Raw genomic sequence first — 24,923 nt, forward strand, 5'->3', positions numbered from 1 at the left:
CCCGGCACTACAGCCCTTGTACACACACCCCCCGTCCTGACAAGCCCCCCGTTTCGCATTTCCCTCGCTGTATGGTATTCTAGCGATATTTCTACTCGTCCAACAAGACCGGCATTCACGCCTTCATTTCGAATTCGTCGCATGCGTAACGGGACATCGAGAACTCCTTAACGACTTGGACGAAAACACTCGACCTTAGCATCGCGGGCGCATCCCCGGATTCACATTATCGTTGACCTCCTCGATCAACTCGTCGTGCCTAGCTTGTTTGTCTCGGTCGCTACTAGAGCGAGGAGTACAGGATGGAGTCCCCCGCGTATCCAGAATCGCCGATGGACCAGGATGATATCCCGTATCCTTGCAAGGGTTGTGGAGAGGTATGCAGGAGGCTCTGACTGGAGTAACAATGTTTTCGCATGCTAACCTAGCTTCCTTCGCGAACAGATTCTAGAAGAGGGCAAAGCTTTCGAACTTGGTAGGTTTGCATTGAGTCCTCTTGACCCCTGTTTTGACAAGTGGCTGACCGCTCCTTTCTTGACTTCCCGTGTAGCGGGCAATCGATGGCACATTGAATGTTTCTGCTGCAGCACCTGCGGTACCCTTCTCGATTCCGACGCACACCTGCTACTCTTGGGAGATGGTTCGTTGATTTGCAGCAACTGCACGTACAGCTGCAGTTCGTGTGGGAACAAGATCGAAGATCTCGCCATCTTGACCGGCGAGCAGGCTTTCTGCGCACAATGCTTTCGATGCCGGAACTGCAAAAGGAAGATCGAAAACCTGCGCTATGCTCGAACCTCGCAGGGTATATTTTGTATGGACTGCCATGAATCCCTCATGCAGCGTCGAAGAAAGAGGAATCGGAATGTAGCACCGTCGAGGAAGCAGACGCCGGCGAACATGAAGCTAGACAAATCACTCCCTTCCTTGCCCTCGGAGGACCCCGAACCGATGCCTCGTGGCTCCGACGAGGCAGCTGCCGATGCGTATTCAGATGCAACCCCCGATACCACGTTGCGAGGAGCTGCGCCTGCGCTGGACGCAGGAAGGGGCAGAAGCGCTTCTGCTACCGGTGCGGCTGCAGATAATCAAGGTAGGATACTCTGTGGTTTGTGAAAATTGTGGTGTCTGAGGGACTAACTCGTAAAAAATTCTATAGACAACCTAATTCTCCCTTCGAGCACCTACCGAAGCAATCGACACTCAGTCATACCTCAACCGGAGGCAGATGGCGGTGGTGAATTCTTGATCCCTGTTGCGTTCGACCCCTCCGAAGAACAGCGGTCTGCGCGCGGACAGTTACCTGCCACAACGTACGGAAAATCGCCTCATGGGTCGGAAAGCTCATCTCCGCATATTGCGTACCAGGAAAAGGGCCGGGACCGCGGTGATCTTGACGCGGCACGTTGGCGTCAGGATGACCTCGCCAACGGCACAAACACCGCCAGATCGGCTTCCGCTCGCAGTTCCAGGTCTGACCTGGGTCGTAAGGAGACCAGCACTTTCTCCACTCCCAGCCCCGAAAGCACTAAATCGGCAACCGTCCAAAGAGAGGGTTTGGCCCCAGAGCTTCAGAGAACTGCCAGTGACAATACCACCACACTTCCGACTCGGCCTTCGCATGAGCTGCGTCGCTTGCATGAGACGACAGGATCGGTAGACTCTGCCCAGTCGTTCTTGTCCTCCACGAGCGTGCAGCATCCAAAACGGGCCGATTCCCTGGAGAGCAGGCTGCATCAGCCATCGAGGAAAGAGCCCGGAACGTCTCCTCGCCCGTCCTCTGTTACCCCCAGCGACCAGTGGAGCGAGCGATCCACTGACAGGACCGGTGTGAGCAGGAGTACACCTCGGACTGGCGACTCCACGTGGACCCCACGCAGTGAATTGAACGATCAGGCTAAGCCCCCCGCGCGTCCCAACTCTATCAGCACTCTTCAACAGGTAGAATCTTACCGCCAAACCGACGGTGCGGGTTCTCCCTCGTTGCTGCGGTACAGCGGCGGCGGTGACTTCACCATGGACGAAGATATGGCCCGTATCATGGGCTCGGACGATGGCAACAATGCACAGACGAGTGAGTCTTTCCTACGACGCGTTTCGAACTCTGTTCGCCATGGCCGCAGCTACAGCGATAAAGGTTCTCGCCTATCAAGGGACGCCAAATGGCCGAAGTCGCCTATTAACGGATCTGCAGCGATACCCGACCTGGCGAGCCCGTCTGTGATTTCTCCTGAGAATGCAGGACCCGAGGAAGTGACATGGCTGCGTAATGAGCTGCGCAAGGAACGGCAACGCGTGTCCGATCGGGAACAGAAGATCGCCGAGATGGAGGCGATGCTGAATGCAAGTGCCGATGTCAAGCAGGTTAACACTGAACTTCACGAGAAGCGCTCTACGATGGTGGTCTTGGATGCACAGAAGGAGATTGCCATGCGTGAACTCACCGTGCTGACCGAACACCTCGAGGCTGAGAAACGTGGCAACGGTGGCTCGCTTGATCTTGGGAAGCTGACCAACCATGTCTTGCGGGAATTTGTGGAATCGATACAGAAGCTGAAGGATACCTTTACGCCACAGATCGAAGAACTGGTGCAGAAACGCAACGATGCCGCGGAGGAATTGGCCAACCTGAACCGTATGAAGGATAAGAGCTTCCAGGAATTCGAGCAGCTGTCCTCCAAGAACGCTCAACTGGCCGAGCTGAACAATCAGCTGGTGCATCAGATCCAAGAGCTCTACAAGGCCAACCCGACGGACGGTCGTGGGGCTAACGGTCTTGGTATTTACTCTCATGGCAAGGAGAAGTCCCTCTCCGCTATTGATGCTCTCAAGGCGGCCAACAGTGATCTGGTTCCTACGGTAGCAACGACAAACATCTCAGAGGAGGCTGAACCAGCTACAATTGTTCCCGGACCCCAAGTGGTTAGCATCAGAAAGGGACAGCCTCGCAAGTTCAACTGGAAAAAGGGCGGTCAGAACGTCGCCAAGGGCGTCACCAAGGGTCTCAAGGGTGCCTTCATGTCGAGCGAAGCGACACCCGCTGAGGGCAACCCGGGTCTGCCACGCTCCCAAACGCAGGATCCAAGTCGCCCCGGATTTGGCTTCTTCGGCAACCAGCGGAGCAAACAAACAGGACTACGGATGCCGCAAACCGACAGCGTCCCTGCTCTGGCTGAAACCCCTGCTCCTGGTGGTAAGTATCTGGCTTCTTTTGTTCCACTTGCATACAAGCAGATAACTAATATAGATCAGCAGGCCTCTTCGGTACAGATCTGGAACAACGCATGGAGCAGGAGAAGAGCATCATCCCTGCCATCATTACTCGCTGTATTCAGGAGGTCGAACTACGAGGTATGTGGTGCCAGTTACGGATGTGCGCTTGGGATGCTAACTGTCCATCTAGGTATGGATATGGAAGGTATATACCGGAAGTCTGGCGCTAGCTCTGCAATTCAGACTATTCGGGAAGGCTTCGAGCGCTCTCCACAGGATTACGATATTTCCGACCCTGACCTCGATATTCATGCTGTGACCTCTGCGTTGAAGCAGTACTTCCGCAAGCTGCCTATGCCACTCATCACCTTTGACGTCTATGAGAAGATCATCGATTCGGGCGAGATCACTTCTCAACCCGCCCGGGTCGAACACCTACAGAAGAATCTGCGCGAGCTGCCGCGCGTTCACCAGGATGTGCTCGAGTTCCTCGTGTTCCACTTGAAGCGCGTGGTCGAGCGCGAGAAGGAGAACCTGATGACCAGCCAGAACATCGCCGTGGTGTTTGCGCCAACCATCATGCGGCCCGAGAGTCTCGCACGTGAAATGACTGATGTGCAGAAGAAGAATGAGGTTTTGAAATTCTTGGTTGAGAACTGTCAGGAAATCTTTATGGGTTTGCAGGGTTAGAACGCTATCAATTTCGTTTTTGATTGAACCATCGGCCTGGTCCAGAGGGACGCGAGGATGCAAACGGTACATTTACCCATTTTCTTTTGCTTCTCGAATCGTTCTTTCCACTTTTGGCTATTGGAGTGACATTCACCCCATTCCCATTTTCCTTTCTTCGTTAGAATACCCCGAACCCTGTCAGTTCGACAGTTGTACATATATCACGGCGGCACGGGTGTCTTGGTCTCTTGATTCTCCTTTTCCCCCATTCACACACCCATCCTCTTTCAATCCATCATGCCTCATCAAACTCTCAAAAGCCCTGCCACCATCATTCTCGAATGATATATCTGATCAGCGCCTTGCCTCCCCGTCGATACCCTTATGTGTCTCAATTTTCTTTTCCTTCCCGAATCCTCTTCCCCCCCCTCCTTGAATTTACCCCATGTAATCTGTCTCATTTCCTCTCTCTCTCCGCATGCTTGCTTGATTTATCCCGCAGGTTCGAAGCTAGTTCTTAGTCCATGGTGATGTGATATTGCTCTCTCTCCCGATGCAGTCGATCTGTCTCTCGTATCCTCTGTACACTGTCAGGGGACTACAGTCTGGTATGTATATACCTGACCAGGGTCTCCCTTCAGTGTCTCTCTCTACCTTCCCTCCTCGGTTTATATCCATCCTTATAAACTTATCTGCGTTTGGATTGTGGTGCGTTTAAGGGGTTCTGAATTTATCGATGAGATCGAGAGTGAGCGTTGGCGTCTTGTCGTTAGGGACGTGAGTGTGTGATTAGTTAGCTAGTGTGTTGTTGCTGCTTGATTGATAGATAGATCGAGTTATGGAGTTGTTGTAGTATTTGATTGATTGTGCTTTGGTTGCTTGTCTACTAGTTGTATTAAAGTTATAACTGCGTGCGAATTGTGGGGGATGTATGACGTCTAGCGCTTTTATATTACGGTGATTTAGATACAACAGCTAAAAGAGGAAGGGTATTGTATTTTTATTTGAGTAACGGCTATCTAGAATGTCTCATCTTCCAGTCGCTCCACTCGTTGGATGATACTGGGACTTTGTTCGATTGGCAGGTCATCTGTTGTGTCGTTGGCTCCGGCGGTGAAGAGAAGGTCTTCCACGATGCGTTTCGATGCCTCCTTGGCTGTTATAACATACATCGGTTAGCGTGTACTGCATGTATGAAAGGGCAAACCAAGTAAGATAGACAGGGGAAGGGGAGTAAGTATACTAACCAGGCGTCTTCATCAACCGACTCTGCGGAATGTGAAACTGCATCGTCTTAGGCGGACTCGGGCCCAAGTCTTCATCCCCGTCATCAAAGTCATCATCACTGTCCCAAGCCGATCGTCTCGCACCACCGCCGCCGCCGCCGCCGCGCGCAGGAGTCAGCACGCTTATCCCGGGCTTCGGGGTAATCCGCAGACGGTTCGCACTAGGTCTCCTCTTGCGGCCCGTATTCGGCGTTTCCACGCCCTTCATAGGAGACGAGAAGATCTCCGCATGCAATTTCGGGGCTTCCGGCTCCGGACTGGAAATTGGAGAGTCATCGTACGCGTACTTCTTGCTGTTGTTTGTTGTCTTTGGTGTAACGGTAAATTTGGACCGGGACTCGTATCCGTATCCCTTTCCGAGAGGGGTGGCTTGCACACGGTATGTTTTGTCGGCCATCTGGTGCATGATTGGGTCTTCGGCGGGAGGGATGAATGGTGAGGAGGACATCGGGGTATGAGATTGGTTGTGGGAGTAGTCGTCGGTGTAGTGATGGGTTCTGGCGGAGGAGTATTTGGCTGGGGTGGTGGGGAGGTAGGGGTCGTTTTCGTCGTCATCATCGTCGCGGAAGCGGGTATCTGGGGTTGGGTGCGCGATGGACGAGGTGTCGTCGTCATTGACAGCGTAGCGGTTGTCGTGGCCGGCGACACGAGGGGTGCTGTGAGAGGAGAGGCTGAGGGAAGTGAGCTCGATGTCGTCGGCTCGGTGGAGTTGGCTGTCGTCTTCGCCGGCTGTTTCGGTAACGGTTTGGTCTTCTTCGGCCGTCAGGTTGGTCGGTTCTTGGACGGTGGTTTCCCCTTCAGGTTTCTCCTCGTAACCCGAGAGGGAGACATTGGCGCTGGCTTCGAAGAATTGTTTCCAGAACTGGTGGGGAGTTAGAGTGCCTGCAGGGGTCGTTGTTGGGGAACATGGGTAGGTGATGTACCTTTGCGCCATCCCAAACGTCGCGGGAGCTTTCTGCATATTGCTCGACCAGGGGAAGAATGTTGGTTGTGACAATGCGGTGAGCTTGGCTGAAGTTGTGGTCGATCTCTGGTGGGGACTAACGTCAGAGATGTATACAGGAGCTATATCAAGTGATGTTGTTACCTTGGAGAGTCAGGGTGATGGACTGCTCGAGCTTCTCGAGCTCCTCTGTAAGCGTGAGGGGGCGCTGCGCCATGGAGGATGGGCGAGACATTATGGCTGTCTAGTGTGTAGCGAATTGAATGTCGTTATTGACAGTACAGGCGCGCAAAGGCAATGCGAAAGTTGAAGGTGTTGATGTTGATGTTGATGTTTTGATCGGGCGGAGGGGAAACGCGGGATGCCGGATCGGGTTGCAAGGTAGGGCAGCCGGATAAGGGCTGAGGCGGGTCACATGTGGCGGGCGGCGGGGAAAATGAACCCGGGTATCCGCCTGATCAAGCTGGAGGTGACGCCGACACTCACCTTACTACCGCTGCCTGCTACTGTTCACCCGGATCTGTTTTGGACGCGACTGAGGGTGTTTCGCCATGCCTACGCCGGTTGCCAAAGGTATGCTTGCTTTAAAGGGTCATTTCATTGTTTCCTTAATGCTTAAACAGCCCTGCTTCTGTTGTATTACCCGGGCGGTGTGCTTATCAGGAAAATGATCATGATCTATGAGCTGCTCGAGCCCGGCTCGATCCGCATCGTCTGTGCGATGATTTCATTGTAGTTTCTTTCTTTTCCCATGTGAAAGGGCTATTCTACGCAAGTGCTTTCAGCTCGGAAGCGGTGGTACTGACCTTTCAGGCATTATAATCACCGTGTCGGCGCTTGTCGCTGCAGGTATCGCGGTTTACGAATCGCCCCAGTTCCGACAATGGGTCAATACCTCACGACGGAAGATCGCCCTGGCGCTCCACCATCTAGGCGATGAGATCCATCCACAAGACGCAGCCGCTCTAAGGCAGGATATCTCGATGACGGAAGAGGTGGGCGCTGCGGCTGAGGAGCGACGGCGGTTAGCGGTGGAAGAGCTTCAGCGGCGACGCAGCGTGCTTGAAGCCCGTCGCAAGACCAGCAACGGAGCCCCAGCGAGCAGCTTTGACGCTCTGGTGGATGATAGTGGCCGGCTTTTGGATAGTCCAGAGCCTCCGGTGAATGATTCAATGGCGAACTCGACGGCGGTGGAAGTGACGACGTCGCAGCCTGTCCAACGCGGCAAGCAGACTGGAACGTCAACTCCTATGGCTGAAATCGATGGTTCAAACAACATCGGGAGTCGCCTACAGATTGCAATTCCGTCCCCTGGCTCTCATACCCCGTCGCTTGTTGAGTTCACACCTACGTCGGAAGCACCGGAAAGGCTTGCGACCTCGTTCCATTCCCAGTTTGGTGAGGACGAACACTTTGTAGGATCGGATAGCTACCATCGTCCCGACACACCTGCATCTAGCCACACCGAAGATTTTTCTCACGTTATCTATGCCCATCCGGAGGATCATGCTGTCAATGGCACTGAGCGGGACCTGAGATCTCCATTTTCAGACCTGTCCGACCTACACTCCGAGGGTCATCACGTTGAGCGCCCATCTACACCGTCTACTGCCGGTAGCTTCAGCCAAATCTATGAGTCTGCAGTGGATGGGTCTGAAGGCACGCTAAGCGACTTTGAGCGCTCCGGTGCAGCTACACCGGCTAGCTGGTCCGAGATTGGCAGCGTTATTAGCAACGACGAGCAGCATCATCATTTGTAGGTATGGGATTGGTTGACTGATATTGAAGGAACTTTTGCTGGACGTATGATCATGGGTAGGCGATAGGGTGTTGAGTTTATTTGGACTGGTTTTGCTTATTCGGGCGCAATGTGGCACTGGCCACCTGTACATATATTGCTTTTTGTTAGAAACACGGTAGCTTTCATCTATTGGGATTAAGATGTAACGGTGATCATCGTCGCCGAGGTTGGGGCACATCGGAGATACCTCCCACTCCTCATAAAATGGCCGAGAGGCAAGGTACTGTTAGTGCTGATCGGCCGTCCCAGAGGGGAAAGAACCTCGGCTGTTCGGCTGGATTGGAGAACCACCGCATTTGCTCCCTTCATTATATCATCCTCCTCTCCCCTCTTCTGCTCCGCTTTCTTCTTATCCTTCTTGATCTTTCAGCATTATCTCTCTTCTCACAGGTACGTATATACTCATCGATTTGTTGAACAGCCGCACCTTGCTCTGGAATACCAGTTTGCGCCTGACAAACTCATCTCCGCTTTCATGCTATCAGCTCCCCCCCAACCAATCCACCTTCCAGAAACTGACCCCTGAATCTTTCAACAGCTACACAGAACACCATGGCAGCAGATCGTCTAAACTCTATCCTCAGTCACCTGAAGCCATCGGGTAACAGCGGACTCGCCGCAATGTAAGCACCAGACCGTTTCCGGCAAACAAACACCACTAATCAGCACCTCCAGTACCCAGAAGAACCCAGACGATGTGGTCATCACTCTCGCGCTGCGCACGCCCCTCGCAAAGGCTGTCAAAGGTGGATTCAAGGACACAGAACTGGACTATATCCTCTATGCACTGTTGAAGGAAGTGCTCTCTAAATCTAAGATCGACCCCGCTCTGGTTGAGGACGTGTGTCTGGGAAATGTGAGCGCCAAATTATCCTCTCTATGGAAACCGGATTGCTAACTTTCATACTATTTATCTAGGTCGGCGATGGCAAAGCAGCCTACCTCGTCCGTGCCGCCTCCCTCGCAGCCGGTATCCCTCACACAGCCGGTGGATCCTCCGTGAACCGCTTCTGCTCGTCTGGTCTGAAGGCCGTACAGGACATCGCGAACCAGATCCAGCTCGGTGCCATTGATGTTGGTATCGCTGTTGGCGCGGAGCTGATGTCCGTTGGTGGCGACCGGTTGCCACGCCCATTCAACGAGGAGGTCCTTCGCAACCAGGAAGCGGCGGACTGCATGCAGCCTATGGGACAGACTTCGGAGAATGTTGGCGCAGACTTCAACATCACGCGCGAACAGCAGGATAGATATGCTGCGGAATCGTTCCGTCGGGCGGAGGAGGCTCAGAAGGCGGGCTGGTTCGATGACGAGATCGTCCCCATTACCACAAAGGTTAAGGACCCGAAGACTGGGGAGGTGAAGCAGGTTACGTTGACCAAGGATGAGGGTATTCGCTATGGTACGACGCCGGAGTCACTGGGCAAGATCCGTCCTGCTTTCCCGCAGTTCGGTAACCGGAGCACGGGAGGTAACTCGAGTCAGGTCACGGATGGTGGTAAGTAATCTTTGTGATGGACGACTTATGGTGGTTATACTGATGATGTGTGTTTAGCCGCCGCCGTTCTTCTCATGCGCCGCTCCAAGGCTATTGAGCTGAACCAGCCCATCCTGGCCAAGTTCTGCGGTGCCACCGTCGCGGGAGTGCCACCCCGGATCATGGGTATTGGTCCCACCGCAGCTATCCCTAAGCTGCTGTCCCAGTTCAACTTGAACAAGGATGACATCGACATTTACGAGATCAACGAGGCTTTTGCTTCCATGGCTGTCTACTGTCTCAACAACCTGGGTCTGGAGCACGCCAAGGTGAACCCGCGCGGTGGTGCCATCGCCCTCGGCCACCCGCTGGGCGCAACGGGCGCACGCCAGATCTGTACGATCCTCAGTGAGGCGCGACGGACGAAGAAGAAGGTCCTGGTGACAAGTATGTGTATTGGCACGGGCCAGGGTATGGCTGGTCTGTTTGTGAACGAGCAGTTGTAGATGTCCAAAATATGATATCATATCATGTCATTTCATGTCATTAAATGCTGGTGTCGGAAAGGAGTATATACCAAGATGCTACGCAAATTCAGAAACTATACAAAGAACCACTTGAGCCACCATTAATCAAGACCTCCCCTCCCCTTCCCTCTCCCTCGCCCTCTTCATCCTCTCCTCCGCCGCCTTGGCCAAAACCTCCCTCCGACTCTCTCCCCTTCCACCTCCACTACCACCACCCCCACCAAGCACAAACTGCCCCCCAGTCCACCCCTTCTCATCAACCACCAACCCATGCTCCCTAACCCCTTCCCAATCCCCAGGATTATAGAAATCCTGCTCCCCAACGGTCCTCCCACTCTTCGTCCAATCCCCCCTCTCAACCTCCTTCTCAATCTGGCTCGTCAAATCCCAAAAATCGCGATCATGCTCACTAAACACACAATGTGCCAACTCATGACACAGCGTCTTCCGTATCGTGCGATAATCCCTATACCCATCATACGCATCGGTCCTCAACCTCAACTCAATAACCTCGCCCTTATTCCGATTCAACCCCAACGTCCTCGACTCGCTCGTCGTATGCTCAGCGGGATCCATCTCCGTCAACAGCGGCACAGAGAACTTATGCTTCTGCATCGCGGACTTAATCCCGGGGTCGTCGCGAAGGCGCTCAAGGAACGTCAATGATTTAGAAGGGTTCGGAAGATGCGGGAGCGGAACACATCGGTGGAAAGTGTAGGAGCCGCTGCCGTTGGCGCTGTTGGAGAGAGTGTGGATTTTGCTAACGTTAGAGGAGGTGCTGGAGGGAGTGGGTTTCGCGGCGTAGAGACGGTGCGCGCGATCGCGGGCTTCAGCGCGGGCTTTGAGTTCGGTGCCGTGCGTGTTGAGTGATTCGATGTCTCGTGGGGGTGTGCCCAGCAGGGTGAGTTTGAATTTGGGGGAGGTGAGGGGGAGGAGGTCTTGCAGGGGGGTTGGTGGGAATGGGTGTTTGAGCATTCCTGGGGAGGGGGAGATGAGGAGCTTTTGGTGGGTTGGCGGGATTTGCAATGTTGAGGAGATGAGTTCTGTTAGGTCTGTGAGGGTGCTGGTTGTTGGGAGGGTGAGGGGGTGGGAGGCGTTGCGGTGGTGGATTTGCAGGGTTAGGGTGTCCCCTGTTGGGGTTTCGGAGTCGGTCATGGTTGCTGGTGGATGTGTGAGGGTGGCGCGTGAAATGAGGGGGTGTTTATGGGGGAGAAAGTTGGATTATATACAGAGAGGAAGAAGTGGTGATGATCTTCGATGGAGTTCGATCTTGTTTTGTCAGCGATAAGGCGATAAGCGTGGTTTGTTGTATCACGTGGTGATAGGGTTGATAAGGTCTAGTCGATTAAGGTTAGTATGGTTTCACCTTTTTTTACTGGTATGTAATGGCAGGGCCCCTGGTACTGGTGCCTCAGGTAGCGAGCAGATCGTCGCTGCTTAATTTCGGCTGGTCCGCGTCTGTTTGGCGTTGAGAGATGCTGTTTGGGATTGATCACCCCGCGGGTCATACTTTGTTACAATTGTACTACGCCTGATTTAGCTCGTGCAGATTGTTGCAGAAAGATTGTATGACCACTAGATTGACTCTGCAGAACGCTGACTGTCCATAACACCGCCTGTACCCTGAACTCCGATCCATATATGATTATATACCAAGAATGACCATGACACCATCCGATGATGCACTTATGACAGTCGATAACAAGAAAACTATGCAGCCAGATTGGCTGGCTCACTCATACTGCCGGTCGTCCATTGCGGCTGGCACATCCAGCACCCACTCTTCGAGTTCCGGGTCCCACGTATGACTATCACATGTCAGCATGAGGCAACTCTCGGTTAAAGCGATTCACTTACTTATGAAATTGCGTTTGAGTCAACGCTTTCTTTGTATACTCCTCTGTTAGCACCCCATCGTACCTGAAGGGCACCTTGGCTGGCACGCCCTCAAACGTCGATCTCCGCAGTGGGTATATATCGTGGGTCTGATATTTGTGCCCATTTTTGCACTCCCATTCTGTGGGCTTCTCGGCCGTCAGTCGACTCAGCCCTGTGATATCGATGTATAGCCCCGTGGTGATGTCGATCCAGCGCGCATCGATTATATTCAGCCCCATGCCGCGATCACGTTGACGCGCCCACGGGTTTATATCCAGGAGGTACCGGCGCTCGACGTCGGGGTCGGTAGTGGTATACTGTACAATAGTCTGGTTGAAGTGGTCGGCGAGATGGACTAATGTGGTATCCATGACTTGAGTGTCGATGTCCCAGTCCCAGGGCATGATCTGAAAAGAAAAAGGGTTAGACCGGCCGAAACTAGCCATGTCTGGTGCATCAGGAATAGCCCACCTTGCCATTCCACCACCATCCCAGCAATGTTCCATGCGCAATCCATGTTTCCAGTCCATTATCCTCGAAGAAGTTCAGATATGCTCGGATCATATGTGTCAATGTGATAGATCGCTCCGCGTCCGGAACCGGCTCCCCCTGGAAAAACCGCGAGTCATAGTGACCCAGGGTATCGTCACGACCTGGCTCATGGAAATATTTGAACTCGTCTGACTTGTTCAGCCCGTACTTCTGCCACAGCGGGTCGGGGTCATTGCGGTTTACAAAACTGCCGTGATTGCTCTGCTCTGCGGGGCTGGGGCGTGCTGTGGCCACCGCTGACCAGATCGCGCAGGTGAGGACGGCCAGCAGGCCCCGAGGGTTCATGTCCGGCGGCAGATGTCAACGTTGTATGTTTGAAAAGGGTTGTTGAATAGTTCGGGAGGTCTATCATGCCCCTGCTTGCATGCTGGACCAGGTAGGCGGTGGATGGGTGAGTATGAGCAGTGATTCGGTCGATGCGGGGGATCAGAATAGGGCTGCCAAGTCGTTGCTCGAATGCGTTATAGCCGCATACGTCGAACCATTCAAATCGCGTGGTGCATCGGACGAGAGAAAAGAAGGCCACCGGTGCTAATAATGAGAGCAGCCAAGTAAGTACCAGCCCGACTCGACACGCCAATCAGGCATGGACAAGACAGGGGGGGAAGATAGACGGAGGGGGGGAGATACAAGGGAAAGGGAAAGGAAGATCAGGAGAGAAAAGCACGGGGAACGGTTCTTGATAGTCCGACTAGACAGGCTTCGAGAACCACACGAGCCCGCAAATCAAACCGGAAGATCCGACGAATCCGTTCAGTTCAACACGACGGGAAAAAGGCACCTTTGGGGGACAGAGGGAAATTTGGTTAAGGCCGAGGAAGAATAGAATCAAATACGACTCCGTACGAACGGGGTGACTTCAACCAGCCAAGCGGGGCGACATTTGGGAGATCCACTGAGGACCCTCATTAGATAGATTATTACATTGGCGCATTGGGAATAGGCCTTGGACCCTTTCCGTGGATGACGCTCTGCAGGTCCGGATCGGCAAGGATAACAGCCATGACGACAGGGAGCTGGTTGGCTACTCTGAGAACGCCTGGCATGCCAATGCTCCATTCCCATGAGGACAAAGAGAGAGAGCTACTTGCGATACTTGGTAGGGAAAAGTGTCAGGATGGATGGTCTCCTCTCTTCTTGGAATCACGAGAGTAATAGTTCCTAGGCAACCATTAAAGAATCCACCGAAAGGAGACGGCGCTCCATAATTGATTGATTGATTTTGGCCGAATTCAGGGCAGAAAGAGAAAAAAGAATCGGGTCTCGCGTGCCATCTTTCCCGACGTGTCTTTGGCTCTGTTTTTTTCTCCCTCCCTCCCCACTTATCTTCCTCCCAGGGATGTTACGGCTTACATACGGGAACGCCTTCCGTACCATCCGCTTACCGTATCACCAACCAGCATCAGCAAAGCAGCCAACTGATTCATTCATATGATTCATAGGGCTACACGCACCTCTCGGTCTCCCTGGTCGTAATGTCCATTGTGTCTAGTCAGCACAGCACAGATGCAGGATGGCTTTGGCTAATTATCCGTGCCACGGTGACACCATCTTGAAAATCTCCCCATTGTGTTTTAGTGTCCGTGTCCCTCCCTTCCCTGCAAGCAGGGCAACTCGGAGGTCGGACGGCTGGTTCTCAGACGATGACCTGCAGTGTTGAAACCCCCCTAAAGCACAAGGGGGGCACTGTGTTGGCACGAATCATACATGGGATTCCGCTCCTAGTATGAGGCCAAGACAGAAGGATGCTGAGGCCAAGAGACATATTAATAATGTCCAGCGAGATCGATACATCATGCACCTCGTAGGGCAGAAAAATGCCCTACAAGTACGCCCTGCATTATCGACCAGCAACTACTGGATACACAACCATCGAGGCTAACCATCCTTGCACTGACTCGAGTCAGGTCCTTCTATATACATGCTTACGAGTATATCTCCCTCCAACTTCTACCATCTATCCGCCCCCAGATTAAAATAATTAATCAAAGATGGAATGAGTACTAGACTCCGCTACCGGGGTATATGTCAGAATCTTATCGCGCACCTGAAACAGTCGGGTTGCTTCCAGAGAGTTAACAAAAGTTGATGGTCAGTGGTAAGTAGTACATACCACCATCGTACAGCATCAATACACCCACCCCTAATTCCCAATACCGTAACGAATTGCCCCTTATTCGGAAGAACCAAGGTTGCTTTCCACCATCAGGTTAGGTTAACCCCCTGGACTTTCTCGACTAGTCCGTCCCCACAGAAATGCTACTTTAGTCTTGATGGCCGAACCCAAGCAGTACCAATTCGCTCATTCTCTCCGACGCATCTGAGCGGAAGGGAACAGGACCCTGCCAATCTCGGAGCTATCAATTTCCTCCGTGTAGGTATTGGTTGTTGCCTACCTACAAGGGGAGAAAAGAGGAGCGGAGTGTTCACCACTTCTAATTTGACTGACCTATCAGGTAGTCAACTAATTCGGTTGCTGAGACTCGTTAAAAGAAATATGCCAAGGAGCATCTAATAGTTGGACAGGTCTGTCTGCCAAGGGGTGGGAGTAATTGGTGGCATCCGGTGATTCCGCTCGTACTCGTTTTGCATGGATTGTTTTGGGGGGAGGGATCAGACCTTCATGCCGGTCACTTGACTAGTCTGTTTTCAGCTATGCCAAGCCTACTGTTGGGTCACATGATGATACTCAGGGTCTTGGATTTCTTGGTTCGGTAATTTCATAAAATTTCCCGCTTACCAATGCTTTATGTTCATTCGTTACTGCATAGCCGAACTATGTGCAAACCAGGCATATACACTCACCAACTTCCAGTTCATGCTTCCCCCATCAGCGACTGTAACCTGGCCATCTGCCAATATTCACCCTCGAGTTGCATCAGTTTCTTGTGGCTACCTCTTTCTACAATCTGCCCATGCTTGAATACTAGGATCTCATCAGCATCGACAATCGTCTTTAGTCGATGGGCAATAGCGATGACCGTTCGCCCTTTCATCACACGCTGAACTGTCCTCTGGACTAGTTCCTCTGAGGCGGAGTCCAGGGCAGAGGTTGCCTCATCAAGTAGACTGATAAGAGTCAATTCCGCTGATCAAGGGTTTTGCTATAATAAGGGGCACTTACAGAATCTTTGGTCGACATAGAAGCGCCTTCGCGATGGCCATGCGCTGGCGCTGCCCCCCAGACAGGGTCGATCCGTTCGCCATGATGGGGGTGCTTAAACCTTGAGGGAGTGACAGCTGACACAAGAACCGAAATAGTCAGACTTTGTAACAAGGGGATAGGAAGAGTTGAGAACGCCTACCACAAAATCGGCTAACCCAACGTCCTTTAGAGCGGCCAGAATCTCGGCGTCTGATACAACCAGCTCACCACTCTGCAGGCAGTCGCGCAGGTCTTCACCAATCAGACAAGGGCTTTGGTCGACCAGTGCTAGATACCCTCGGTAACTGTCGAGGTCATAGTGTTCAATGGACATATCATCTAGTGCTATTGCGCCAGATTCGCTGGGATAGAAGCGCTCCAGCAAATTTATCACTGAACTCTTCCCGCTGCCTGTAGCACCAACAAGAGCAGTGAAGGCACCCGCTGGCACATCGAGACTGACGTCGTTCAAGGCTATCCGAGATTGATGGCTTGGATATCTGAAGTTGACGCGTCGCAGCGAAACGTTTGCGGTGATACTTGGCACGTTAGCGTTGCCATTAGTCAGTTTTCTGTGGGCGGCTGACGATATTCCGGCTTGCATCAGCTTCTCCAGTCGAGCAGCAGCAGCTTCAGAGCCTACAATGTCAGGAGCATGTGCTAAAAGCACGGACGCAGACTGAGATCCCCACATTGTGGCTGCAAAGCAGATGAAGAATTGCTGGACATTGTATTCGCCAGTCGCGATCAGGTGTGTGCCGCCGTACCAGAAAACGAAAGCGATGCTCATCACGCGGAGGGAAGTGGTGCACGCATATGTCGCGGCAAACATGAACCAGTATTTGCCTTGGCTGTCTCGAAGACTTTCACTTTCGAACGATGCGCTGATGGTCCTCTGCAGACCAAGGACTGTTACAGTCTTGATGGCAGAAAGAGCTTCATGTGCAATGGCCACAGCACCAGTATCGCGCGTGATGTGTTTTTGTACCTGCGCCACTGCATGGTATTGCATGAAGCTGGAAAAGACTACTAATGGGACCGTTGCTGTCGCAGCAAGACCAAGCTTCCACCCAAAGCTACATCCGATGGTAATTCCTGTTGCGAGCATGACAATGCTTTCAGCCACAAGCCCCAGTGATGTTCCCGAAATGCCAGTGATTTGCCGAGGTCCAGATGCAAGGAAGCTGACCAATGCACCAATCGAGTTGTCTTTGTCCTGGAAGAAGGGGAGATCGTTCACAATCAAATGCTTAAACAACTGCGAGCGGGCTCGGAGAACCAACCGTGATGCTGACACGGCAAAGCAATATCCCCGTACAGAGTAAATCACAAATGCGATAATACCGAGGGTAAGATACATAGAGGCCCAAAATTGAACATTATGTCCACCGGTACTGAGGTCAGGATTGATCATTGACATGATCCCGTTACCGAAGAAGATAGCTTGAACCGGATATGATATTCCAGCCAAAACGCTGAAGCTCACGCCAGCGACTGTATATGGCAACTCTGGTCTATTGAGGCTCCAAACTCGCCTGACACTGCTACTGGACGACCGTACTGCTAATGGGCAGTCCTCTGGCATATTCACCATATCAGAATTGACCAAGGTATCTTTGGAATATTCTTCATGAGCGCCCAACGAATGAGGCCTTTGGCTGATAATAAGCCTGTCGTCCTCTGATCGTTGGGGTGTTTCAAGCGCCTGATATCTCACTAATTCTCGGTACATCGCAGATGTACTCAACAACTCTGAATGGGAGCCCTGACCTAGGATTTGACCGTCCTTCATGACGATGATTTTGTCGGCATTCTGGACTGTCGACAGCCGATGGGCTATTATTAGGGTAGTTCGTCCTGAGGCGGCGTTGTCCAGCGCCTCCTGCACTGCTTTCTCACACCGACTGTCAAGTGCAGCTGTGGCCTCATCCAGCAGTAATATTGCTGGCTGAGATATGATTGCGCGGGCAATAGCAAGACGCTGCTTCTGGCCCCCTGAGAGATTTGATCCATGTGCCCCAACTATGGTGTTGTACTCTTCGGGCAGACTCGCAACGAAGTCGTGAATTTGGGCAACTTTGGCCGCCTCGATTACCAGCTTTCGTATCACGTTTGCGTCCATATCCTGCATCACAAAATCAGTATAGAAGACTGAGAGGCAGAAGATGATAGTTTTGAAGCACCTCAGCTGCAGCTTCGGGAAGCCCATATGCGATGTTATCGAGTATTGATGCACGGAACAAAGTGACGTCTTGACCGACATACCCAATCTGCGACCTTAGCCACGAGACATTCATGGCATCAATTGGCTCGCCATCCAGCATGATCCGACCGCTGTGAGGATGGTACAGTCGTTCCAGAAGGGCAAACACGGTTGATTTCCCAGACCCGGATGGTCCCACAAACGCTACAGTATGCCCGGCAGGCACAACAAAATTGACACCTTTTAGAACCTCCCCTTCAGGCCGCGAAGGATACGTAAAGTGTACACCGTCGAAGCTAATCTCCCCTCTGACCCGACTGTGCATCACCCCGGTACTTGCAGAAGGATCTATGGGTGACTCCCGCTCAAGGACAGAAAAGACACGGCTGGCGGCCGCGTTGGCCTGGGTGATATTGACAATAGCTGGCAATGCTTGGCTCAGCATTCCACCCGCCACGGCCATTGCATACATAATAGTCAGAACTTCCGAAATAGTGCAACGCCCTTTGCGGAGAAGATGATCAGCCTGCCAGAACTTGGCAATCGTCAGCAGGTACTCATCTGGCTGTCGCAAGAAATCGTAAGGAGACGAATATACATACACCCAACCCATTTGCCCAGTGCAAGAGCATAAAAGATCCCGCAACCAGCATTCCAAAAATGAAGCGCTCCCGAAAGTCCAATTGCGCTGGACGTCGCAACGCCTCGTAATACCTTTTACCATACCTATCCTGGCTCTGATAAGCAATGACACTTCTCATAGCGCTGAGCACTTCCTGGGCCAGATTATCTGCTCTGACATACTGAGCCAGACCCATTCGCTGTGTTACACTCAGAAAACCCCCCATCACCCCAATAAGCGTAAGCAAAGCAAATGGCTGAGATAACATAATGCCCGCGAAGCGCGCATTCTGAACAAACGCACAAACAACAGCCACCACAAAGCCCGACAATCCAGAAAGAAGCTCACCAACTTTCTGCGAGACACCCGCCTGAATCAACTTCATATCCTGATCCATATGAGACGTCAGCTCGCCCACCCCGACTACATCGAAATAAGCCATGTTCTGCCGCAAAGCCGCAGCGAGGTATTTCTGCTGAAGCTGGCGTGAGAGTTTCTCTCCAATGACGTTGAAGCCAAACATGCTGATGGCGGTTGTGACTAGAGATCCGATTGCTGCGTTGCTGCGTCAGATCGTACGTAGCAGGATAACTAGATTGATTTAATCGACATTAACCCTACCAATATATACCAAGTAAAGCGCGAGACACTGAACCCGATCTCGGATTTCATCGGGCGCATTGTTGTCTCCGGTGATGAACTCGCGCGCAAAGTTCCCGTACACGACGGTTACTAGAGGCATTGCTGCGCCCGCGGCTATGGCGCAGCATGCCGATAGGACTAGCAGACATAGCTGGGATGCGTTGGCGCTTCGGTAAATGGTGAAGATGTTGGCGGTGCTCCGCTCTATATGGATTTGAGACTGGATACTAATTTTTGTTGTATGTGTTGTGTCAGCAGTGGGCCGGACAGCCTTGAGTGGGATCCCCTGGCTGGACATGCTTATGCATAGCTCTGTCCCAGTGCGCTGAATCAAGGGCGAATGTTCCGGGCGACCGGTCCATTTATAGGGACTAAAAGGCGATCGACAAAGATGGATTGGATTATATGCGATTGCTATGTGGGTCACAGCATTCACATAGTTCTTTCCATATCCAGACCCACTGGTCTCAAGCTTCTCGTACTAACTAACTATTTGGCTTGACATACATCATTCTTTCTCATCCAGCTTCAGCAACGCCACCAACTGTCTATGGATAACTGCCCACGCGCCTGGTCGAGTCTTGAACAAAAGCCAGTAATCTCCTGCCGCGTCCTTCCCAATGATTCTGACTACGTTCCGGGTCGGGTACCCCTGACAGGTCTCGATGTCGTTGATATACGACGGTCTACCTAGAGCATGGGGCCGTTCGCTCAGAGGCACTCCCGGGGCCACCACGGCAGCCGAAAAGTCCAGCTCGAAATACCTGGCCTTGTGCTGATTCGTGCATGCCATGAATAGCAAATTGGCATCTCCGACAACTGGTGGTGTCCGAGTGAACGATGCCCTCTGCATGGATGTCATGGCTTGAACTTGTTCCTTTGTCCGGTGCTCCATGAGGGCTTTACGGTTTTTGGACGCCACATATGCGAGGCTAGCATCCTGAATCACCTGGCCTGCAACTAGCAGCGTGTAGGAATAGAAAAAGGCGTTACCAATGAATCCCGCGCCGCCAGTTGGGAACCACTCCTCAAAGAGCGCCCATACGTTGAAGACGTTCATGACCATGATGGTTCGATCTGGCGCCGGATTCAGAGCGGTGACAATAGTCCTCACCCACCACGCCATTACGACATCACCTTCACTCAGAAAGGGCGCCTTGTCCTCATTATCGGGGCTCATCGCAGCAAGCTCCTTCCGAGCGGATTCCTTCAGCCGTTCCACGCATCGTCTTGGTAGGCGAATGGGATGTTCCTCCTCTTGCTGATACCAGAACAGCTCCCATAGATACCGCAGCCCAAATATCACAAGGCTAAGTCCGCTAAGAGCGCGGTCAAAGTTACTATAGGGCTTCACCGGGGCTTCTGTACCCAGTGTGCGCAGAGGGTCATGTTCGAAAGGGATGAAAGGCGGTACTTCGTCTTCTCGACCCCGCAGAACAGCTATCCACGCGTTGAAGAATGTTGACCTCGCAATAGCATCGAACAGAGTATGAACATAGCTGACCGTCACAAGAGTCGCGTCCTGAAAGACCGAAACATGGATATGAAGTTGTGGCCGGTCGGTGTATATCCAGTCAGCCAACTTATGAGGACTATCCGCATGGCGGACAATGGGAGCGAAGACAGCAGGCGAAGGCGAAAGAACCGATTGATCTTGGCCCGATTTTGGTAGCTGTTTACCAAGTCCGTGCTCGGAGATACGCAACCCATACTCGGTGGTGGTGAAGTTGTATGCGGGCCGCGCTTTGGTATACTCAGCGGGAATGTGGTATTCAAGGCGATTTTGATCCTGGATTGGACAGAGCGTTAGCCTCATCAATCCTGGCAGGAACTGGTTTGATGGATGGGAAGGATCTTCATAACCATACATTCAGGCGCAGACGAGCTCCCAACTGGCTCCAGTCTCCAATCTCTGTCAAACGAGCCAGAGCAGCATCGAGCTTGGAGGCGTCCAGTACGTCGTCAAAACGGAAGGTGAAATCATGGCAGAGACGACGGAGATAGTCCAGGTCATCCCAATACCGTAGAGGGACAACCTTGTCAGTGGGCACAGTTGCTGGCCGGGCCCGACTGAAGTTTGAGAAAAACTCCATCATGATGTTGGGATGTCGTGCAAGGCGAGAGCCAAAGAAGGAAGGGGGAGGGGGATGCAGAGAAAGAGAGGGCATGTCAAGGAACCCCCGGTCTCTCTACTTTTCTGCACGAACTGTCATCTTCATCTTCGTCTTCATCTTCATCTCCATTACGGCAGTCACACAAGGAGGGCAGGAGCAAAGCTCGGAGTTCCACAGGAGGGGAAGCAAACACATGCGCTCCGTCCCGTTCTCAATCATCCAATTATCCAATCGATCTAACTTAATCCACTTGAAGGAAGGGAGAATGTGACGAAAAGATAACTTCATCCAGCACGATCATGCACCTCAGCCGCACGCCCCACTCGCCCCCCGCAGAGCAGGATCCCCCTCGAGATACTTGCAGCCCACTGAAGAGTCTGTCCCAATCTACAATGTCTCACAGCATACCTACCAAAAACCAATGATACTCAGGAAGTGCCTCACGATTCACATCTGGACCATCCTTCGCAGTCCCACTACTGCATAACCAGTAACCACACGGAGCAGGAAAGTCATTTTTTTTTTTCAGCCCTTCAGCCCTGCTAGCTCAAGTGCTAGTACGTATCCTATACTAAGAAGCACCCACCAAATCCATCCGACTAGACAGACCCCCTTGTGATCCCGACCAAGGAAACGGAGTACTAGTATGCAGATACGATCCACATCCACTAGACCGACTTCCAAGTTTTAGTCTGCTCAGTCAAATCCCGATTTGAATCCGAGGAAACAGACAAACAAACCAGTATTTGTGCTACGTGTCTCATGCGGAATATCTCGAGATTCCTTGTTTTTCATCGAGTCATGTGCTACCAATCCACCCCCGGGACTAATATCCGATCGCTTTAGTAGTAAGGGGCATATTACCGAGTATATACCAGGATTATCTGGCTGCATTATGCCGACTCAGCTCGGCTAACTAATTAAACAAATTCAAACTGGTGGCAACAATGGCTGGGCCTTTGTCTCGCTTTTATCAAGAATGTCTCTCTCATTCATTCATGCATGATACGATAGGATCCGTCACAAATCCGTGAGTATTATCTTGATCCGGTGTTCAAGATTCTTGGTCATGATGCAGTATTTCTGCATGTGCGTTGAAAAAGTCTAATTCCTAAAGAATAGTTACGGTGATGAAAGTTTATCTTAGGTTTGGACACATGCCGGCAGTGCTGGAAATAAAAAGAAAGAAACTTCCTACAGTTTAGCTAATTGCTTTTAAGGTTGCGCTGCTACCATGCTGCAAGGACGTATTGGGAAATGATCGAAGTATAAAAGTGTATTACAGAGATGTAAATACTGTTCAAGATTGCGCTGGTAAACAATTGGTAAACAATCAACTTGAATTCATAATCAATATATCGCCACAAAGTCTCTGTTTACATGGTTTTTACAGGATTTCCCAGAAACACAGACGCATGTGATCGATCGGGTGGCTGCGATCACCTCCTTGCGGCATCTTCAGGCGCGAACCCGACTCGCCTGCAAGTAGCGCCCAAGGGCCATCATGGGAAAATAATGCCGATAGTAGTCGTAGCCCAGATAGAAATGATTGGGAAATCCTGTTCCCGTGTAGACCGCTTCGGGCCAGGAAGCTCCAATGCCCTTTTCTGGCTGTTGTGAACATACCAGCCACCGAATCCCACGCTCAATAGCAGGGTCAATGAGGGGAAGGTGGGCCAATAGTCCCATTAGCGCCCATGCAGTCTGTGATGGTGTTGATTGCTGCTGCAGCTGAGTGCCTGTTGTTTGGTAGGATAGTAGCGGTTCGCCCCAACCGCCGTCGTCATTTTGTTTGGATTTTAGCCACTGAAGCGCCGGCGCCACTAGCCCACTGACTCGCTTGTCATCTTCCATGTAGTAAGCCAATCCGCACAGGGCATGAGACGTCCCATAGACGTAATTACACCCCCATCGTCCGAACCAGGCTCCGTTGGCCTCTTGTGTGGATGCAAGGTATGTGATCCCCCGAGTGCATGCATGCCGTAACATTGGAGAAAGGACGGGCTTTTTCGATTCACGTCTCATCATCAATCCGAAGGCTTCCAGAATCCGCCCAGTAATGTCGGCACAGGAGGTGTCACACAAGCTGTCCATATCACTGAAGGGAATCTTGTTCAGAAACAGCTTATCATTCTCCACGTCAAAGGCGGCCCAGCCGCCATCAGGGTTCTGCATGCCGAGGATCCATGTTGCAGCTGCAATCACAGAGTCCGAAGCGACAGATTGGGGATCCTGCTTCAGCTGAGCCAGAATGATGGCCGCGGTGTCGTCCACATCGGGATAGTGGCTATTCTCGTACTCGAAGCTAAACCCTCCGGGGGCTAGCTTAGGGCGGTAGATCCGCCAGTCCCCGCAGGGCTTCAGCAATTGGCGATTCCGGATCCAAGTGATGGCCTGCTGGAGGACGTGCTTATCGGGCGACATGGCATCGCACAGCCCGATCGACATCAATGCTGTGTCCCACACGGGAGAAACACATGCTTGGATCCGTTTGCCCGTCTCATCTTCCCAAGCAAAGTTTTCCAATGCTTGAATTCCAAGGCGGACTGGAGGGTCATCCAGCTCGTAGCCCTCTAACACGAACGCATAAATACTGGCATGCATCGGAGGAAAGATCCCAGCCCAGTCACCAGTGGGCTCCTGGCGCTCGAGGATCCACTGTAGGCATTTTCGTCGGGCGTAGGATCGGAGCAAAGGGACGGAACGGAGACCATTCAGGTAGTAAAGCAAGTTATCCACGACACTAAATGCAAGTCCAGTGAAGTCTCCTTGGCACAGCAGATCCCGGAGTGATGAGCCATACGGCACCATTTTGTCCGTCGGATTGAGCCATAGCTCATCTAGGTAGTCCTCCGGTAGCGCGTACACGGGCCGATGGTGGCAGATAATCAGCAGCGGGGCAATGGTTCCTCGGGCCCAAGACGCTAAAGTATACATGTTGATTGGACAACTGGAAGGCAAAAGAATTAGCTCCACGGGCAGCTGGGGCACTGCATCCCATGGAAACAATCCGAAGGTTGCCAGGAAAATGCGAGTGAAAACGCGAACTTTTTCAGCGCCGCCTGCTTTGAGAACAAATGCACGGGCTTGTTGCATGGCCGGCATGTCTGGACTCACTCCCAGCAACTTGAGTGCTAAGTAGGCTTCAGTCGTGGTCGATACGTCACCTGGATACTCAGGTGCTAGGCCCCATGAGCCATCGCAGTTCTGCTGTGATAGTATATAGCGGCAGTAAGCCGCATTATCGGCTCTCAAGTCTAGGCCCAAAGCATGTCGAAGGAAGATGTATTCAGCCGTGATAGTGACATTGGACCTCAACTCCCCGCACCAATGCCCATCGGAGCATATTGAACCAAGAGCATAATCGTTGGCAAGCTTCAGAGTATGCTCTACATCGGAACTAAGTTGCTCTTTCTCAGATGTTACCCCTTCTTCGTAGCCTTCTTTTCTCGAGGTCATCATAACAAAGTCGTAGTTCGTTTCAAAGTGAAAAAAGGAATTATCAAGATGTTGTAGTCGTAGTAGTAGCAGATAAGGGTCTGTCAGACAGCATGAAGAAATGAGCCATATCGAATCTCTAGGCCTGCGGTAAGGAGACACTATGCAAATTTATAATAGTCGAGCATGTTTAGCGCATCCTAGTAGCATGGAAATTGGTGGGTCGCATATTAGGGCGCGGCTTCCCTTTTTCGCCCTCCTTGTTCCCCCTGTTGACTACCGTTAAGGAACCCAGGCCTGTTCACATGCAATACTCAGTCCCTTGATAGGCTAGTCATATGAGCATGACTTACTAAGTAGTATTACCCAGGGTAACTGCCGTCTGTCAGCATATGGGCCCTGCTTTGTCCTTG

At 52.1% G+C, this 24,923-nt stretch overlaps 8 protein-coding genes across 8 annotated transcripts; 3 read left to right on the top strand and 5 right to left on the bottom strand.

Annotated features, from left to right (window-relative positions):
- Positions 1 to 302: 302 nt before the first annotated feature.
- On the top strand, positions 303 to 3,903 carry BO79DRAFT_257720 (putative Rho GTPase activator Rga; the record flags this gene model as incomplete). The annotated part of the gene is made up of 6 exons (XM_025686256.1): positions 303 to 377; positions 445 to 475; positions 551 to 1,093; positions 1,160 to 3,193; positions 3,256 to 3,351; positions 3,404 to 3,903. The coding sequence occupies 6 exons, from the start codon at positions 303 to 305 to the stop codon at positions 3,901 to 3,903; spliced, it is 3,279 nt and encodes a 1,092-aa protein (XP_025536724.1).
- Positions 3,904 to 4,904: 1,001 nt separating this feature from the next.
- On the bottom strand, positions 4,905 to 6,331 carry BO79DRAFT_199975 (DASH complex subunit ASK1; the record flags this gene model as incomplete). The annotated part of the gene is made up of 4 exons (XM_025681457.1): positions 4,905 to 5,041; positions 5,133 to 6,033; positions 6,095 to 6,201; positions 6,259 to 6,331. 4 exons carry the CDS (start codon positions 6,329 to 6,331, stop codon positions 4,905 to 4,907), a joined length of 1,218 nt encoding a protein of 405 aa, XP_025536725.1.
- A 219-nt stretch (positions 6,332 to 6,550) lies between these two features.
- Positions 6,551 to 8,043, top strand: BO79DRAFT_199978 (uncharacterized protein; the record flags this gene model as incomplete). Its single annotated transcript, XM_025681458.1, has 3 exons — positions 6,551 to 6,687; positions 6,778 to 6,830; positions 6,928 to 8,043. The coding sequence occupies 3 exons, from the start codon at positions 6,551 to 6,553 to the stop codon at positions 7,872 to 7,874; spliced, it is 1,137 nt and encodes a 378-aa protein (XP_025536726.1). The 3' UTR covers positions 7,875 to 8,043.
- Positions 8,044 to 8,256: 213 nt separating this feature from the next.
- kat1 (putative 3-ketoacyl-CoA ketothiolase (Kat1)) lies at positions 8,257 to 9,987 on the top strand. The gene is made up of 5 exons (XM_025679972.1): positions 8,257 to 8,305; positions 8,454 to 8,538; positions 8,591 to 8,771; positions 8,834 to 9,410; positions 9,468 to 9,987. Exons 2-5 carry the CDS (start codon positions 8,468 to 8,470, stop codon positions 9,893 to 9,895), a joined length of 1,257 nt encoding a protein of 418 aa, XP_025536727.1. The 5' UTR covers positions 8,257 to 8,305; positions 8,454 to 8,467; the 3' UTR covers positions 9,896 to 9,987.
- A 34-nt stretch (positions 9,988 to 10,021) lies between these two features.
- BO79DRAFT_289439 (putative zinc metalloproteinase) lies at positions 10,022 to 11,136 on the bottom strand (the record flags this gene model as incomplete). Its single annotated transcript, XM_025688779.1, has 1 exon — positions 10,022 to 11,136. The coding sequence occupies exon 1, from the start codon at positions 11,069 to 11,071 to the stop codon at positions 10,022 to 10,024; it is 1,050 nt and encodes a 349-aa protein (XP_025536728.1). The 5' UTR covers positions 11,072 to 11,136.
- A 511-nt stretch (positions 11,137 to 11,647) lies between these two features.
- On the bottom strand, positions 11,648 to 12,864 carry BO79DRAFT_289440 (putative mannosylphosphate transferase (Mnn4); the record flags this gene model as incomplete). The annotated part of the gene is made up of 3 exons (XM_025688780.1): positions 12,266 to 12,864; positions 11,774 to 12,201; positions 11,648 to 11,724 (listed from the first exon to the last, which is right to left on the bottom strand). Exons 1-3 carry the CDS (start codon positions 12,629 to 12,631, stop codon positions 11,649 to 11,651), a joined length of 870 nt encoding a protein of 289 aa, XP_025536729.1. The 5' UTR covers positions 12,632 to 12,864.
- A 2,298-nt stretch (positions 12,865 to 15,162) lies between these two features.
- BO79DRAFT_220224 (ABC transporter ATP-binding protein) lies at positions 15,163 to 19,256 on the bottom strand (the record flags this gene model as incomplete). The annotated part of the gene is made up of 6 exons (XM_025683482.1): positions 15,163 to 15,415; positions 15,471 to 15,586; positions 15,652 to 17,616; positions 17,675 to 18,259; positions 18,297 to 18,871; positions 18,938 to 19,256. The coding sequence occupies 6 exons, from the start codon at positions 19,254 to 19,256 to the stop codon at positions 15,163 to 15,165; spliced, it is 3,813 nt and encodes a 1,270-aa protein (XP_025536730.1).
- A 107-nt stretch (positions 19,257 to 19,363) lies between these two features.
- Positions 19,364 to 24,531, bottom strand: BO79DRAFT_199988 (squalene cyclase; the record flags this gene model as incomplete). The annotated part of the gene is made up of 3 exons (XM_025681459.1): positions 19,364 to 20,747; positions 20,827 to 21,045; positions 22,648 to 24,531. 3 exons carry the CDS (start codon positions 24,529 to 24,531, stop codon positions 19,467 to 19,469), a joined length of 3,384 nt encoding a protein of 1,127 aa, XP_025536731.1. The 3' UTR covers positions 19,364 to 19,466.
- Between the last annotated feature and the right edge of the window lie 392 nt (positions 24,532 to 24,923).

The sequence above is a fragment of the Aspergillus costaricaensis genome, assembly GCF_003184835.1.
Source record: "Aspergillus costaricaensis CBS 115574 unplaced genomic scaffold BO79scaffold_28, whole genome shotgun sequence".
In the NCBI taxonomy this organism is placed as follows: domain Eukaryota; kingdom Fungi; phylum Ascomycota; class Eurotiomycetes; order Eurotiales; family Aspergillaceae; genus Aspergillus; species Aspergillus costaricensis.